This window comes from Polypterus senegalus, chromosome 8, assembly GCF_016835505.1.
Source record: "Polypterus senegalus isolate Bchr_013 chromosome 8, ASM1683550v1, whole genome shotgun sequence".
NCBI lineage: Eukaryota > Metazoa > Chordata > Cladistia > Polypteriformes > Polypteridae > Polypterus > Polypterus senegalus.
Genome location: NC_053161.1, coordinates 167,230,351 through 167,246,412, shown reverse-complemented (window position 1 = coordinate 167,246,412; position 16,062 = coordinate 167,230,351). Strand labels below are relative to the sequence as shown.

Below are 16,062 nucleotides of genomic sequence, written 5' to 3'. Positions count from 1 at the left end.
ACAGTCTCTAATTTTTATAAGTGAGCAAACTTACAAATTCAGCAGGGGATCAAATAATTATTTATCCCACTGTAAATGTAATTATCATTAATTGTATGTATTAGGTGGTGTTCAACACTGAAGAACAAGTCAGTCAACTTTGATATAATTAATTCAAGAACATTGGAATGTGGCTGAGAAATCATTCTGTTCACTTTATTGTCCTGCTGCCTGGAGAGGATAAAATGCCAGCACCAAAAAAAAGTCTACGTAGGATATATGAATGGTCGAAAACTTGCTGAAACTTTAAGCCAATTTACACACCAAGTCCTAATTTTTGCATAAGAAATGGCCTATGCACACTTCCAAGTGTAAATACATTTTCTACACGAGTGGTGGTGAGTAGTTGTATTAGAGAAGGTAAAATGAACATATTGAGGGTCTTTGCAACTGATCTGTTACAATTGCTTATGCTTGTTAAAGGTTCTTCCTTATTTTAACCAACATTTATTTAATGTGTTTCAGTAGTCTGAAAATAAGTTTTATTTATTTATTTATTTATTTATTTATTTATTTTAACAGGAATCAAATGTCAATGCCGTTTGGAATGTGGAAAACGATTCTCGGACAGGAGTGCTCATCGGAACCACGCTAGAGTTCACACTGGAAAGAAGCCGTATTGCTGTAATGAATGTGGCAAACAGTTTTCACAAATGAACCATCTTCAGAGACACACTAGAGTTCACACCGGAGAGAAGCCATATCGCTGTAATGAATGTGGTAAGCAGTTTTCACAAATGAGTCATCTTCAGACACACATTAGAATTCACACGGGAGAGAAGCCGCATTGCTGTGATGAATGTGGCAGACAATTCTCTAACCGAGGCCGTCTTCAGAGCCACGCAAGGATTCACACCGGAGAGAAGCCGTTTTGCTGTTTGGAATGTGGGAAACCATTTTTACGAATGAGTGATCTTCAGAGACACAGCAGAATTCACACGGGAGAGAAGCCGTATTGTTGTAATGAGTGCGGTAGAAAATTCTCTGATGGGAGCAATTTTCTTAATCACACAAGAATTCACACTGGAGAGAAGCCATATTGCTGTAATGAATGCGGCATACCATTTTCACGAATGAGCTATCTTCAAAGACATACTAAAATTCACACAAGAGAGAAGCCGTATCGCTGTAATGACTGTGGCACACAATTCTCTGACAGGAGCCATCTTCGGAGCCACTCAAGAATTCACACCGCGGAGAAGTCATTTTGCTGTTTGGAATGTGGCAAGCAATTTTCGCAATTGCACTGTCTTCAGAGACACACTAGAATTCACACGGGAGAGAAGCCGTATTGCTGTAATGAATGTGGTAAGCAGTTTTCACAAAAGGTCCATCTTCAGACACACACTAGAACTCACACAGGAGAGGACCTGCTTTGCTGTAACGAATGTGGCAGACAATTCTGTAACAGGAGCCGTCTTCAGAGCCACACAAGAATTCACACTGGGGAGAAGCCATATTGCTGTTTGGAATGTGGGAAACTATTTTTACGAATGAGTAATCTTCAGAGGCACCAAAGAATTCACACAGGAGAGAAGCCATATTGCTGTATGGAATGTGGCAAACTGTTTTCACGAATGAGCCACCTTCAGAGACACGGTAAAATTCACACGGGAGAGAAGGGAAGCCCAGAGTAACATGTTAGAGCAGAGGGAGGAAGATGTAGTCAGAAATGTCCCCTGCCCGATTACTCGAGTCTTGATGAGTACCATCACGTGGTGGGCTTCGTTGATGGATATCTGTACCAACCTCATCAAGGCAAAACTTTGTAGGAAAAATGACCAAAAATAGAAATTCATACTGGCCGCTCGTCCCCCAGGATAAAAAGGTGCCCAACCCCTGCTTCACCACTGGGATAGATGTCGGTGGTAACAATAGGGCAACATCTTCAGATGAAGAAAAGAAGACCTCCATTGTGGTGACAGATCAGATAGACAGCGTTACTGGTCACACCTCAATGGAAAATATGAGACCGCATTAACGTACCTTTAGCAAAAAATTAAGAGGACCAGATGCAGTCCAGCGGTCAATCAAATATCATGTGCTGCTACTTTTATGCAATAGACCGTGAAATTCCAACAAGGGGATATACCAGGAGGTTATGCATAAAACTGCAATCTAGAACTATACTCTCAAATTCTAAGTTAAGTAATATAACAGAGGCAAACTTAACAACTCTAATTGGAATAATTAAAGAAAGAAGGCAATAAGTCAGAGAAATTAGAATATCTCTGCAAAAGAGAAAGTCTTTCTATTATATAAAAAAAAATCCTGAGACGAGACTTTTTAGCCTGGAATGAGACATGACTTTTTTTACAGACCGATACTTTCATGTCCCGCAAGACGACACTTTGTACCAAGAGATTTAACCATGTCCGGGGCTGGAAATAAAAGACAAAGAGTAGATGACAAAGTAGAACGCTGTCAAGAATTAAAAAATGTTTGCACGATACACATGCAGAGCAGGTCAGTGATAACGGAAGTACGAAAAATTCGAAAGTCTCAATAAAATGATGGTAAAGATCGCATTAGCGCAAACAAACGGAAATTATTATTCGGTGAAATAACGGAACAGCGAAAAGAGATCAAATATATTGTTCAGATCTAATACGTCGGAGACTTGTCAATCGTCTAGTTCTTCCCAATGAAGAGGCGTATCTGCGATAATTAAAAGATTTGTTATTTGGTGAAAGTGAAATCCACACACACGAGTAACAGACACGCAGAAGTGGCTAGTGAGTAGTGCAGGACCGGGGGTTTGGCGAGCGAAGCCCCCTAGTAATACATGAAAATAAAAAATCAAGATCAAGTAGGTATGAAAATAGAACGGGAGAAGACCTGGGATAATGACAAGAGGAGGAACTGTGTATAGTGCAATACTTACACCAACATGAAAGCTTCAGCAGGCAGATTTAGAAAACAAAAGCGGGGAAAAAAGCAGGAAATAGATGTATTTGAAAACAAAATCAGAAGTGAGTATGAATGAACATATCCAAAAAATGCTTGACATCCAAAAGTGGAATGAACTAAAAAGCAATCGTTTCTTACATGGCAAGATTCTAACAATGAAGAAAGAGGTTCTCAACTGGAAGGGATGGACATGCTGTAAACTGGAAAGAGACAATGAAAGTCCAATTCCAAAAATGTCTTCGCAAAAAATCGTGAGTAAGCCCAACCTCAATGACAGAGGGAGTGCAGGCAATAAAGGGAAAACCAACAGAAAGTGGCTGAAACTCAGAAAAGAGCAAACAATCTAATAAGAATGGCCAAAAAAGAGCAGGCGTGACACCATCATTAGAGGACAACGAAATTAGGGAGGAGCCCCTGGACCTAAGTGACACAGACAAGTGCGCAGAAATCTACAAAAGAGAAAAGCTACCAAGGACAGCACTAGACAGAACTGTATAAACTACAGTAAGCAAGGTGAATAAGGCAATGGTGGTGGTAAAGCAGAACCAAAAACATAAAATGGACTGAACAGTAAACAGGTTTACAGTAAACAGGATCGAGTATTGTGCAGCAAAACTCATCACCTCTAAAGTAACACCACACAGAAAAATAAGAGTAAGGAAGCAACAAGAAAACTACACTCCTCCTTGGATGAAGTGAATTGAACAAGAAACTAAGGACCTGCACAAAGAGGTGGCACTAATTAAAACCTACATTGAAGGAGCGAAATCATATAAAGGTCTACCAAAAATAGAACAGCTGAAATAACATTTGAGGACCTCACCTTCACAATTGCAAACAATAAATTAAAAAATTTGGCAGAGGCTCAAAAATTGAGAAGATACCAACAGAAACATAATGAACTATACAAACCGACTATACAAAAGTGCTACAGAATGTTAAGTGGGGAAGACAAACTGAAAGTAACTCGACCACCAGAAAATAAAGAAGCCAAAAGATTTTGCAGAAAAATGTATGAGGATAATGAAGAACCCAACAAGCAAGCAAAATGGATAACCAAATTACAGATGGAACCAGAAATCATCTGAGCAAAAGTGTAGGGAAGTAACAGCAGAAGAGATGAGAAACACAATAAGTACTGCTGCTAACTGGAAGGAACCCCGCTGTACCAAATTTTTGGATAAAGCATCAAACCTCCCTGCACCAGGATATGGCTGGATCCAAAAATACAATAATGCAGAAACCAGAGACAGCAGCAGAGTGACTTACAAACAAATATTCCAAAAAATTACCACCCAATAACTTGCCTTCCCATCATCTACAAACAATTTATAGTGATAGACGCAGAGAGAATTTACAGACACCTGGACCAGAACACCTTGATGGCAACAGAACAAAAGGGAGGGCAATGAGAGAAGGTCTTATGGAACCAAAGACCAGCTACATATGAACGAGTGTTTCATACCACCTGTCATACTGGGCACTGTTATACACCACTTAGTGACCCTTCTTGTTTCCTTCATATCACATCTTTCATTTGGGAATCGTAAGACACGTGAAGACAGATTTCTTTCTTTGTTGCTTTCTTACAGCACATTTTATACTGGACATCGGCACTAAAGGCTTCCCTTTCTGTCTAAGTCTTACATACTGGACAGTATCTTATATCACATAATGCTTGCTTTCTTTCTTTCTGCACCTTTCAAACTGGACACTCTTTTAAAGCCCTTAGAGACGGTCATTTCTTTCTTTCTTTCTCTTTCAAACTGGACACTCTTTTAAAGCCCTTAGAGACGGTCATTTCTTTCTTTCTTTCTTTCTTTCTTTCTTTCTGCACCTTTCAAACTGGACACTCTTTTAAAGCCCTTAGAGACCGTCATTTCTTTCTTTCTTTCTTTCTTTCTTTCTTTCTTTCTTTCTTTCTTTCCCTTTCAAACTGGACACTCTTGTAAAGCCCTAAGAGACCATCATTTCTTTCTTTCTTTCTTTCTTTCTTTCTTTCTTTCTTTCTGCACCTTTCAAACTGGACACTCTTTTAAAGCCCTTAGAGACGGTCATTTCTTTCTTTCTTTCTTTCTTTCTTTCTTTCTTTCTTTCTTTCTTTCTCTTTCAAACTGGACACTCTTTTAAAGCCCTTAGAGACGGTCATTTCTTTCTTTCTTTCTTTCTTTCTTTCTTTCTTTCTGCACCTTTCAAACTGGACACTCTTTTAAAGCCCTTAGAGACGGTCATTTCTTTCTTTCTTTCTTTCTTTCTTTCTTTCTTTCTTTCTCTTTCAAACTGGACACTCTTTTAAAGCCCTTAGAGACGGTCATTTCTTTCTTTCTTTCTTTCTTTCTTTCTTTCTGCACCTTTCAAACTGGACACTCTTTTAAAGCCCTTAGAGACGGTCATTTCTTTCTTTCTTTCTTTCTTTCTTTCTTTCTTTCTTTCTTTCTGCACCTTTCAAACTGGACACTCTTTTAAAGCCCTTAGAGACCGTCATTTCTTTCTTTCTTTCTTTCTTTCTTTCTTTCTTTCTTTCTCTTTCAAACTGGACACTCTTTTAAAGCCCTTAGAGACGGTCATTTCTTTCTTTCTTTCTTTCTTTCTTTCTTTCTTTCTTTCTTTCTCTTTCAAACTGGACACTCTTTTAAAGCCCTTAGAGACGGTCATTTCTTTCTTTCTTTCTTTCTTTCTCTTTCTTTCTTTCTTTCTTTCTCTTTTAAACTGGACACTCTTTTAAAGCCCTTAGAGACGGTCTTTCTTTCTTTCTTTCTTTCTTTCTTTCTTTCTTTCTTTCTTTCTTTCTTTCTTTCTTTCTTTCTTTCTGTGATGCAGTGTCTTTCATATTGGACACCATTATAAAGGACTAAATGACCATCATTTCTTTTTTGATTTCTGTTTTTCCTGTTCATCTAGCGCCTTTCACAGTGGTCACGGTTTTATGGCCCACACGGGTCTCTTGCAGAGAACTGCTTTTCTGACTGGAGGTGCACTGCACAGGTTTACACTGGAAAAAAAATTGTTTAGATTGTTATGTGTGATTTTTATTTATTTTGGGGCTCTAAATTCAAAAGTGAAAATCATTGTTCTCCCTCATGTAACATTTTTCAGCTCTTAAGTATGGTTTTCTTTTTTTTAATTGTTTTCATGCTATAATTACATTTCAATATTTTAGTTATCATTTTTCAATTTTATATTTTGTAATCTTAAAATCAATGTGTAAAGCCAAACCTTTCTTCACAATTTTTGATAACAAGGTCAGATTGTAGTGGCACTCGACCCCAGCTCTGAGTGCTAGCACCTCCATGTCTGTCCTGTCCTTCACAAACACACCTCAGTGTGACTCCATCAGTTGCTCTTGTAAATGATCAGGGCAGAGTTTCTCTTCGTGCTGTACTGTCAATTCATAAAATGGCTTGTAAATGTTGTGCGAACAGTTTTATTTTAAGCTGTATACGGACAGAATATAACAGAGGGTGTGTAAAACGCTTTTTATGCGTAATTTAGAATAAAACAGTGACCAGGACAATGTTACCCTTTCCACTTTGTTTCACTGTAAGATTGCCACTTTCTGCTCTCCTCTGTTCATCGACACCTTGTCCTGTGCTACCTTGACTCTCTTCTTCTCTCCAAGGTCACCGGCCATCTTTCTCATTGTACCTCTGCTCCCTGTGCTAATGTTCATCTCATCCCCTTCACTTTTCCCACTGCATAATGTCCTGAAGAAGCCAGTCCTTGAAAAGGTGGCTGGAGCTCACCTCAAGCCCATAGTAGCCTTCAGCTTTTCATTTCCACCAATTTCTGTTCTTTCACAACTAGCTGTCCCCCATGGCTCCGCTCATGTAGTAGTGAAACAGAACAAACTTTAAAAATCAATTAACAGACGGCTATCGCTAGCTAAGCGGAGGCAAGGAACACTCCATAACGTAGCAACAGGTAGAGCGATTCGAACGGAGGCTGGCATGCGAGTGAGGAAGGCCCTGCCCGGCTCCCCGCCCCTGACGTCACGCTTTCCCCTCTCCTCGGCCCGCAGCCTCTGTCTCGGTTTAGCATGAATATAATCGCTCCTGCAAGTGAAATATGATACTTAGCACTCTGTAATTCAGCTGCAATTCCACTTCTGGCCAGGCGGAAGGTAGGTCCGCCCCAACATCAAACATTGCCACTGTATCTAATCGTATTCAGCTCTGATGTGAGAGCATACCCTGCGTGGGGAAGAAAAGCACGTGGCCATGATATCGCTGCCAATGAGCAGGTACCCTCTAAAACACACGTGGCTCTGATCTCTCCCTCAAAAACGTCAAACGTTACTCCTTAACATTCTCTAGATGATGATGATGTCGGTTGAACAAACAGGTATCGCTAGCAAAGCAGAGGCAAGGTGCACTCCAACATGTGGTGAGAGGTAGACTGACTCGATCGGAGGCTGGCGCATGAGTGTATGATGAGGACCCCGCCCGGCTCCCTAGTCTTGAAGTCCCGGCCCCTCTCCTCTTGGCCCACAGTTGCTCTCTTGGATTCACGCAAATAAATCGGCACCGCCAGCAAACTACAATACTTAGCACAATGTGAGAAGTCGCAAAGTCAACCGGAATGTTGAAGCAAATTATAGAAATAAACACAATCTAAATCCGTTACAGGTAGGTCCATAAATATTTGGACAGGGACAACTTTTTTCTAATTTTGGTTCTGTACATTACCACAATGAATTTTAAATGAAACAACTCAGATGCAGTTGAAGTGCAGACTTTCAGCTTTAATTCAGTGGGTTGAACAAAACGATTGCATAAAAATGTGAGGGAACTCAAGTATTTTTTTAACACAATCCCTTTATTTCAGGAGCTCAAAAGTAATTGGACAAATTAAATAACTGGAAATAAAATGTTCATTTCTAATACTTGGTTGAAAACCCTTTGCTGGCAATGACAGCCTGAAGTCTTGAACTCGTGGACATCACCAGATGCTGGGTTTCCTCCTTTTTAATGCTCTGTAAGGTCTTTACTGCAGCGGCTTTACTTTCAGTTGCTGTTTGTTTGTGGGCCTTTCTGTCTGAAGTTTAGTCTTCAACAAGTGAAATGCCTGCTCAGTTGGGTTAAGATCAGGTGACTGACTTGGCCATTCAAGAATTTTCCACTTCTTTGCTTTAATAAACTCCTGGGTTGCTTTGGCTGTATGTTTTGGGTCATTGTCCATCTGTATCATGAAAGCGCCAATCAATTTGACTGCATTTAGCTGGATTTGAGCAGACAGCATGTCTCTGAACACCTCAGAATTAATTCAGCTGCTTCTGTCCTGTGTCACATCATCAATAAACACTAGTGTCCCAGTGCCACTGGCAGCCATGCACGCCCAAGCCATCACACTACCTCCACCGTGTTTTACAGATGATGTGGTATGCTTTGGATAATGAGCTGTTCCACGCCTTCTCCATACTTTTTTCTTGCCATCATTCTGGTAGAGGTTGATCTTGGTTTCATCTGTCCAAAGAATGTTTTTCCAGAACTGTGCTGGCTTTTTTAAATGTTCTTTAGCAAAGTCCAATCTAGCCTTTCTATTCTTGAGGCTTATGAGTGGCTTGCACCTTGCAGTGCACCCTCTGTATTTACTTTCATGCAGTCTTCTCTTTATGGTAGACTTGGATATCGATACGCCGACCCCCTGGAGAGTGTTGTTCACTTGGCTGGCTGTTGTGAAGGGGTTTCTCTTCACCATGGAAATGATTGTGCGATCATCCACCACTGTGTTCTTCCGTGGGCGTCCAGGTCTTTTGTGTTGCTGAGTTCACCAGTGCTTGCTTTCTTTCTCAGGATGTACCAAACTGTAGATTTTGTCACTCGTAATATTGTAGCAATTGTAGTTTTTTCTGTTTTTGCAGCTTAAAGATGGCTTCTTTCACCTGCATGGAGAGCTCCTTTGACTGCATGTTGTCTGTTTTACAGCAAAATCTTCCACATGCAAGCACCACAACTCAAATCAACTCCAGGCCTTTTATCTGCTTAATTCATAATGACATAATGACGGACTTGACCAAACCTGACCGTGAAATAGCCTTTGAGTCAATTGTCCAATTACTTTTGAGCCCCTGAAATGAAGGGATTGTGTTAAAAATACTTGAGTTGCCTCACATTTTCATGCAAACTTTTTGTTGAACCCACTGAATTAAAGCTGAAAGTCTGCACTTCAACTGCATCTGAGTTGTTTCATTTAAAATTCATTGTGGTGATGTACAGAACCAAAATTAGAAAAAAGTTGTCTCTGTCCAAATATTTATGAACCTAACTGTAAGTAGTTTGTGAAAAGTAGACAGACATATAGACAGATGTTGGATTTATATATATATATATATATATATATATATATATATAGTGGGTAAAAGAATCCCCCCTTCGAAATATTCCCATTTTTTTTTTTTGCTTTACAGCCTTAAATGAAAACAAACGCAAATCAATATTTCTTCCCAGCTTTACTTACTCATTGCAATCTATAACATCCAAGTGAAAGATATCACAGCTACAGTTCAGAAGAATTATAAAAAATCAAAACAAGACATACTGAGATGAATAAAGGATCAGCCTCAACCCCCCACCCAACATACCCTGCTAAACTCAATCAGGTGTCAGTGCCCACCATTTCCTTTGCAGTTACTGGCATCCTTCCACCTGCGATCAATTGTAATGAGTGTGATCAGTGAAGCTGTTCCTGGAGCATTCATTCCCTTGCTTGGTAGTGTAACTGACAGCAAACGACTGACTATGGATGGCAAGCCACCTTCAAAAGATCTCAAGGATAGAGTTGCTGACAGACATAAGGCAGGAGATGAAGACAAACAAATCTCAAAGGCTTCATCAATCCCAAGGAGCTCAGTAAAGTCCATAATAAAGAAGTGGCAAGTGTTTGGTACTGCTAGGACCCTCCCTGGATCAGGCTGTCCCTCCAAACTGGATGGAAGAGCAAGGAGGAAACTGGTAAGAGAGGCTACCAAGAGGCCAATGGCCATTTTTGAAGAAGTTACAGGATTTGATGGCAGCGAGTGGTCATTAATGGTGTGCATGTGACAACAATTTCACAAGCGCTCCACAATTGTGGCTTGTTCGGAAGGGTCACAGGGAAAAAGGCACTTCTAAAGAAAGGCCACATTAAGGCTCGTTTGAGCTTTGCCAGAATGCACCTTGAAGATTCTGATGCCAAGTGGAAAATGGTCTTATGGTCAGATGAGACCAAAATCAAACTATTTGGCCTCAATACCAAATGGTACACCAATGCAGCTCACCATCCACAACACACCATACCTACAGTAAAGTATGGAGGTGGCAGCGTCCTGTTGTGGGGGTGTTTCTCTGTCGCAGGATCTTGTTAGGGTAGAAGGAAAAATGGATGGGGCAAAATACCGTCAAATTCTTGAGGAAAACCTGCTACCCTCTGCCAGAAAGTTTAGGACGAGCAGAATGTTCACATTTCAACACGACAACAACCCTAAGCACACAGCAAAACTGACCACACAGTGGCTGAAGGAGGAAAAAGTGAATGTGCTCATGTGGCCCAGTCAGAGCTCAGACCTAAATCACATTGAAAACCTGTGGAAAGATTTGAAGATAGCAGACCACCAACGCTCACCATTCAATGTGACCGAACTTGAACAGTTAAACTGTAAAGAAGAGTGAGGGGCAAATATTGAGTTCGCTCTATCTAGATGTGCAAAGCTGATAGAGAAGAATCCCACCAGACTCAAGGCTGTCATTAAAGCAAAAGGTGGCTCAACAAAATGACATTGACATTAGGGGGTGGTCCTTTATTAATCTCAGTAGGTCTTGTTTTGGATTGCTTATCATTTTCTGAACTGTAGCTGTGATATCTTTCACTTGGATGTTATAAGTTGCATTGAGTAAGTAAAGCTGGGAAGAAATATTTTTTGTGTGTGTTTTCATTTAAGACTGTAAAGCAAAAAAAGGGGTATATTTCGAAGGGGGGGGATTCTTTTCTGTACCCACTGTATCTGTGTGTATATATATATATATATATATATATATATATATACATATATATATACATATACAAGAGTTGCTGGCCGTCACCCCCAGGCCGCCAGGAGGAGCTCTCCCGACAACATGGACGTGCCCCGAGTTCCAGCAGGGCCTCATGGACTTTGTAGTTTTTATACACAGCCCTGCTGCATACCTTGGGGACCAAGGCTCGTAGACTTATATGTGCCCTGTAACCTGGAAGTGCGTCCTGGTCACGTGAATGGGAGGAATGACGTACTTCCAGGTTGAAGTAAAAGAGAAGTGATAGAAAGTCACATGGACTGAGGGACAAACACTTCCGGGTCAAGGACTATAAAGGACTGTGGGAAATCCCAGGCGGACGAGCTGATTTGGGAGGCAGGGTGGCTAAGCGTCTGGGAGAGGAGGATTGTTGTTGTGATTTGTTTATTGAGTATTGTGGAGAGGAGCGTGCTTTGTGCACATTATTATTATAATAAATAATAATTGGACTTTTTATCTGGTGTCTGACGAGTGGTCTGAGGGTACAAGGGTGCGAGAAAACTCTAATCTGCCACACATATATATATATATATATATATATATATATATATATATATATATATATATATATATATATATATATATATATATATATATATATATATATACACTGCTCACAAAAATTAAAGGAACACTTTAAAGAAACACATTAGATACATCAGATCTCAATATGAAGTTGGATATCTATACAAATAACGACAGGGCAATGTCTTAGGAACAAAAGGATGCCAAGTCTTTTAATGGAAATAAAAGTTTTCTGCCTACAGAGGGCTCAATTGTGTAGACACCCTAAAATCAGAGTGAAATGAAGATGTGGCAGGCTAGTCCATTTTTAAAAAATTAATTTCTGCTACTCAAAATGCTTTTCAGTATCTTGTGTGGCCCCACGAGCTTGTATGCATGCTTGACAACGTCGGGGCATGCTCCTAATGAGATGACGGATGGTGTCTTGTGGCATTTCCTCCCAGATCTGTATGAGGGCATCCCTGAGCTGTTGTACAGTCTGAGGAGCAACCTGGCGGCGCCTAATGGACCGAAACATAATGTCCCACAGATGTTCTATTGGGTTTAAGTCAGGGGATCGTGAAGGCCATTCAATTGTTTCAATTCCTTCATCCTCCAGGTACTGCCTGCATACTCTTGCCACATGAGGCCGGGCATTGTCATGCATTAGGAGGAAACCAGGACCTACTGCACCAGCGTAGGGTCTGACAATGGGTCCAAGGATTTCATCCTGATACCTAATGGCAGTCAAGGTGTCTTTGTCTAGCTTGTAGAAGTCTGTGCGTCCCTCCATGGATATGCCTCCCCAGACCATCACTGACCCACCACCAAACTGGTCATGCGAATGATGTTACAGACAGCATAACATTCTCCATGGCTTCTGCAGACCCTTCAACGTCTGTCACATGTGCTCAGGGTGAACCTGCTCTCATCTGTGAAAACACAGGGTGCCATTGGTGGACCTGCCAATTCTGGTATTCTATGGCAAATGCCAATTGAGCTCCCGGTGCTGTGCAGTGAGCACAGGGCAGTAGACATTTGGGCCCTCAGGCAACCCTCATGAAGTCTGTTTCTGATTGTTTGGTCAGAGACATTCACACCAGTGGCCTGCTGGAGGTCATTTTGTAGGGCTCTGGCAGTGCTCATCCTGTTCCTCCTTGCCCAAAGGAGCAGATACTGGTCCTGCTGATGGGTTATGGACCTTCTATGGCCCTCTCAGCTCCCCTAGAGTAACTGCTTGTCTCCTAGAATCTCCTCCATGCCCTTGAGACTGTGCAGGAGACACAGCAAACCTTCTGGCAATGACACGTATTGATGTGCCATCCTGGAGAAGTTGGACTACCTGTGCAACCTCTGTAGGGTCCAGGTATCGCCTCATGCTACCAGTAGTGACACTGACTGTAGCCAAATGCAAAACTAGTGAAGAAACAGTCAGAAAAGATGAGGAGGGAAAAATGTCAGTGGCCTCCACCTGTTAAACCATTCCTGTTTTGGGGTCATCTCATTGTTGCCCCTCTAGTGCATCTGTTGTTAATTTCATTAACACACAGCAGCTGAAACTGATTAACAACCCCTCTGCTACTTAACTGACCAGATTAATATCCCATAAGTTTCATTGACTTTATGCTATACTCTGATTAAAAAGTGTTCCTTTAATTTTTGAGCTTTTTGAGCAGTATATATATATATATATATATGTGTATATATATATATATATATATATATATATATATATATATATATATATATATATATATATATAGTAATAAAACGAGACAAAGACAGATAAAGGTTTGGGGCAGCCACCCATATAATTTGGTATCCTGGCTGCAAAAGTCGTTTTCAAAGCACTGGCACTGAAGTGCATACAACAGAGTCTAAAACCAGACTGCAGGAGAAGGGAAAAGGGTAGGCTTTTAAAGGGGAAGACAGGAAGTGAGGTCATAAGAATCGGGCACGTGTTCATTATTCGTTGGATCAGGCCCAGATGTGACATCAGGGGGGCCGGAGCTGGTAAGGTCTGTTTCCATTGGTTCGGTCCCAGAAGTGATGTCAAGAGAGCCAGGTGGAGCCTCCCGGGTTTGGTCTACAGGGAAGTGAGAAAAAGAGTCAGTGCACTCTGCCACATCCCGGCATGCCTCAGAACTGCCTTCACTCGAGCCCTTTAGCTGCCTCCCATGCGCGTGTGCGTGACAATATATATATATATATATATATATATATTATCTATATCACTGTTATTTTCCACTTTTGTCAAATCAGATATTTCCCCATTTGCTTTGTTCACTTCCACCCATCTACAGTATTTCTGCAGTGGAGCCTACGTGGAGTACAAGGCAGGACTCGACCCTGGACAGACACCAGTTCATCACATCAGCTACAGCACATCACTCGTACTGAGTGATCTTCCTCCTTTGCTTTTGCTTTTCTTTCTTTTGAAAGGTCTCCATTGTTTAAACGGTTGTTTACTAACGAGGATTGCAGGTGTAAAGTGACAGGGCAATGAAAAGAAAAGATGAAAACCGAGGCCCCAGTGTGTTAATGTGTCACTGAAGTGCAAGTCAGGCTACCAAGTAAGTTGGAGTTTTCTGACCACAGTTCAATGACATTGATAGGATTCTTTGCGATCACTTTGATTTATTGTGTGTTTCAACCAAATTGTATTTCTATATGTGGGCACACATCCTGTTAAGTTTGTTACAACACTCTGAGTCTGTACTCTGTGAAGAACAAAATAGAAAGATAAACTGTGTTAACACTGAAAAGAAAAGCACAGCTCTACAGTGTCTGTTCAGTCGGAAACCAAAGTCGTGCATTGAGTACAGATGTTGATGATGAATGAGTGGAGTGAAGTGAAGTGGGCTTACCACCAAATAACACCTCATGATAAAGTGGAGCACTGGCTTTTTGGACCTTTCTACACAGGTGACCATCAGCTATGTCCTGTGAAGGGCTGTCCAGGGTTTGTCCCGGGTTCATAGACCCAGATTGTCAAAGTAGGCTCAAGCCTTCCCAACTACCTACAAGTGGATTTTCCAACCGTGGTTGCTTCTGCTGCTGCCCTTGGTGGGATGTGTACCCCAAGGGTTGTCTCACAGGACATCACCACATCTTGTCTGCCTCTACTGCTGTGCAGTTCAGAGGCCCCAGGGTCTGCACTTGTTTGAGTTTTGACACCGTATCAGGGGCACAGATTCAATGGAGTTTCAACAAGAACCACACAGGATGAAAAATAAAACATGACAGGTTTGTTAGACAGAGTTGAGCTGAAAAAGAACCAGAAATTTAGTACATGGAGTGAGCAGACAAGGGGAGTCCTCACCCTGGTGTAAGTTTGATTACTAATGTCCTTCTTCTTGTATGTCCATATTCAATGGCCAACCAGATCTGTTCAGTTCCTCGTCTCCTGTTTACCGATCCCATTATAGTGCAGACTGTAGAAGAGACACAAGTGTTACTTCCCACTTCACACACTACAATACCTTCAGTGACATCACCATCAAAGAATTCATCTCAGCGTTTCTGAACATCTAACTAAAGTGAAGGGCAAATCAGCCTGCCAGTCATTAATCTGCTGACCGATTCTGGGTCAATATCTTCTAAAAATGTATGTCTTCTTTTACTGTCCACTGATAAACAAGGTGCCTTATACCTTATGGAGTGCCACGTCAGCTCTCTGCCCACCTGGATCCCACTCTCTTTATTTCTGTGTTGATCAAATGTTGAATCTCGCCCTTGGTTTCCCCCTCAACTCTTCCCATCTTTGTGTCTCCGCTCATTTTGTCTTCCGCTTGTGTTTTCCTAGGCTTGTCTCGTTTTTTTCCCCTCGCCTCTCTGCCTGCTGATATCTGCCTTTCTGATTCTACTTGTCCATCACTAGTGTTACAAATCACCCCGACCTGTTCTCCGTCACCTCCGCCAGTCCACACTGCCCGCTCTCTTTCTCTCTCTTCTTTTATCTTCAGTTTCTCTGACTTCTTCCTCATCATGTGGCCTCTCCTCTTTGAGGCCTTCTCCCATTGTCTATAGACGGATGGTCATTTATACTGGCGGTGTTCGCTTGTGTCTGTCCATACCACACCCCTCCACCATTTGCCTGGCCTTGAGGTCTTATTTCTTCTCTTTTCCGTTTGGTCTGTTTGACTCCTTCTCTCCCACGACTTAGCTTGATCCTGTCACTCACCCCAGACCAGCTTCAGCTGTCCCTTACCCTTTGTCCATAGTCACCCCATTCAGCTCTCACTGTCTGACTTCAGGCAGAAAGAGTAAGATAATGCTAACAGGTAACCTCAACCCACCTGAACACAATCACTCCCTCTGCTCACTCACCCCAAATTCTCCAGTTTGCAGTTTGAGCTCCTCAGCCCCTCACGCAACCGACGCACTCCTGAATCCTTCAGGTTATTGTTGCTCGGGTTCAGATCAGTCAGCAGCGAGTGTGGAGAGGAGATCACCGAAGAGAGAGCTGAGCAGCAGTCGGAGGTCCGACGACATCTCTCCAGGCTGTGGAGATGAAGAGAGGATACAAGGCATGAGACGCGGACGGACAGATACTTAGGGTTGATAGATAGATAGAAATGAA

General features: G+C 41.6%; 1 protein-coding gene across 1 annotated transcript in view; it reads left to right on the top strand.

Moving 5' to 3' along the window:
- The window catches only part of LOC120534449 (gastrula zinc finger protein XlCGF26.1-like), a 34,273-nt gene extending 31,958 nt beyond the window's left edge, over positions 1-2,315 (top strand). Inside the window, exon 3 of the mRNA XM_039762028.1 lies at positions 562-2,315. Coding sequence (XP_039617962.1) covers positions 562-1,676 — 1,115 coding nt within the window. The 3' untranslated portion in view covers positions 1,677-2,315. The remainder of the gene's footprint in view (positions 1-561) is intronic.
- The last annotated feature ends 13,747 nt before the right edge of the window (positions 2,316-16,062 follow it).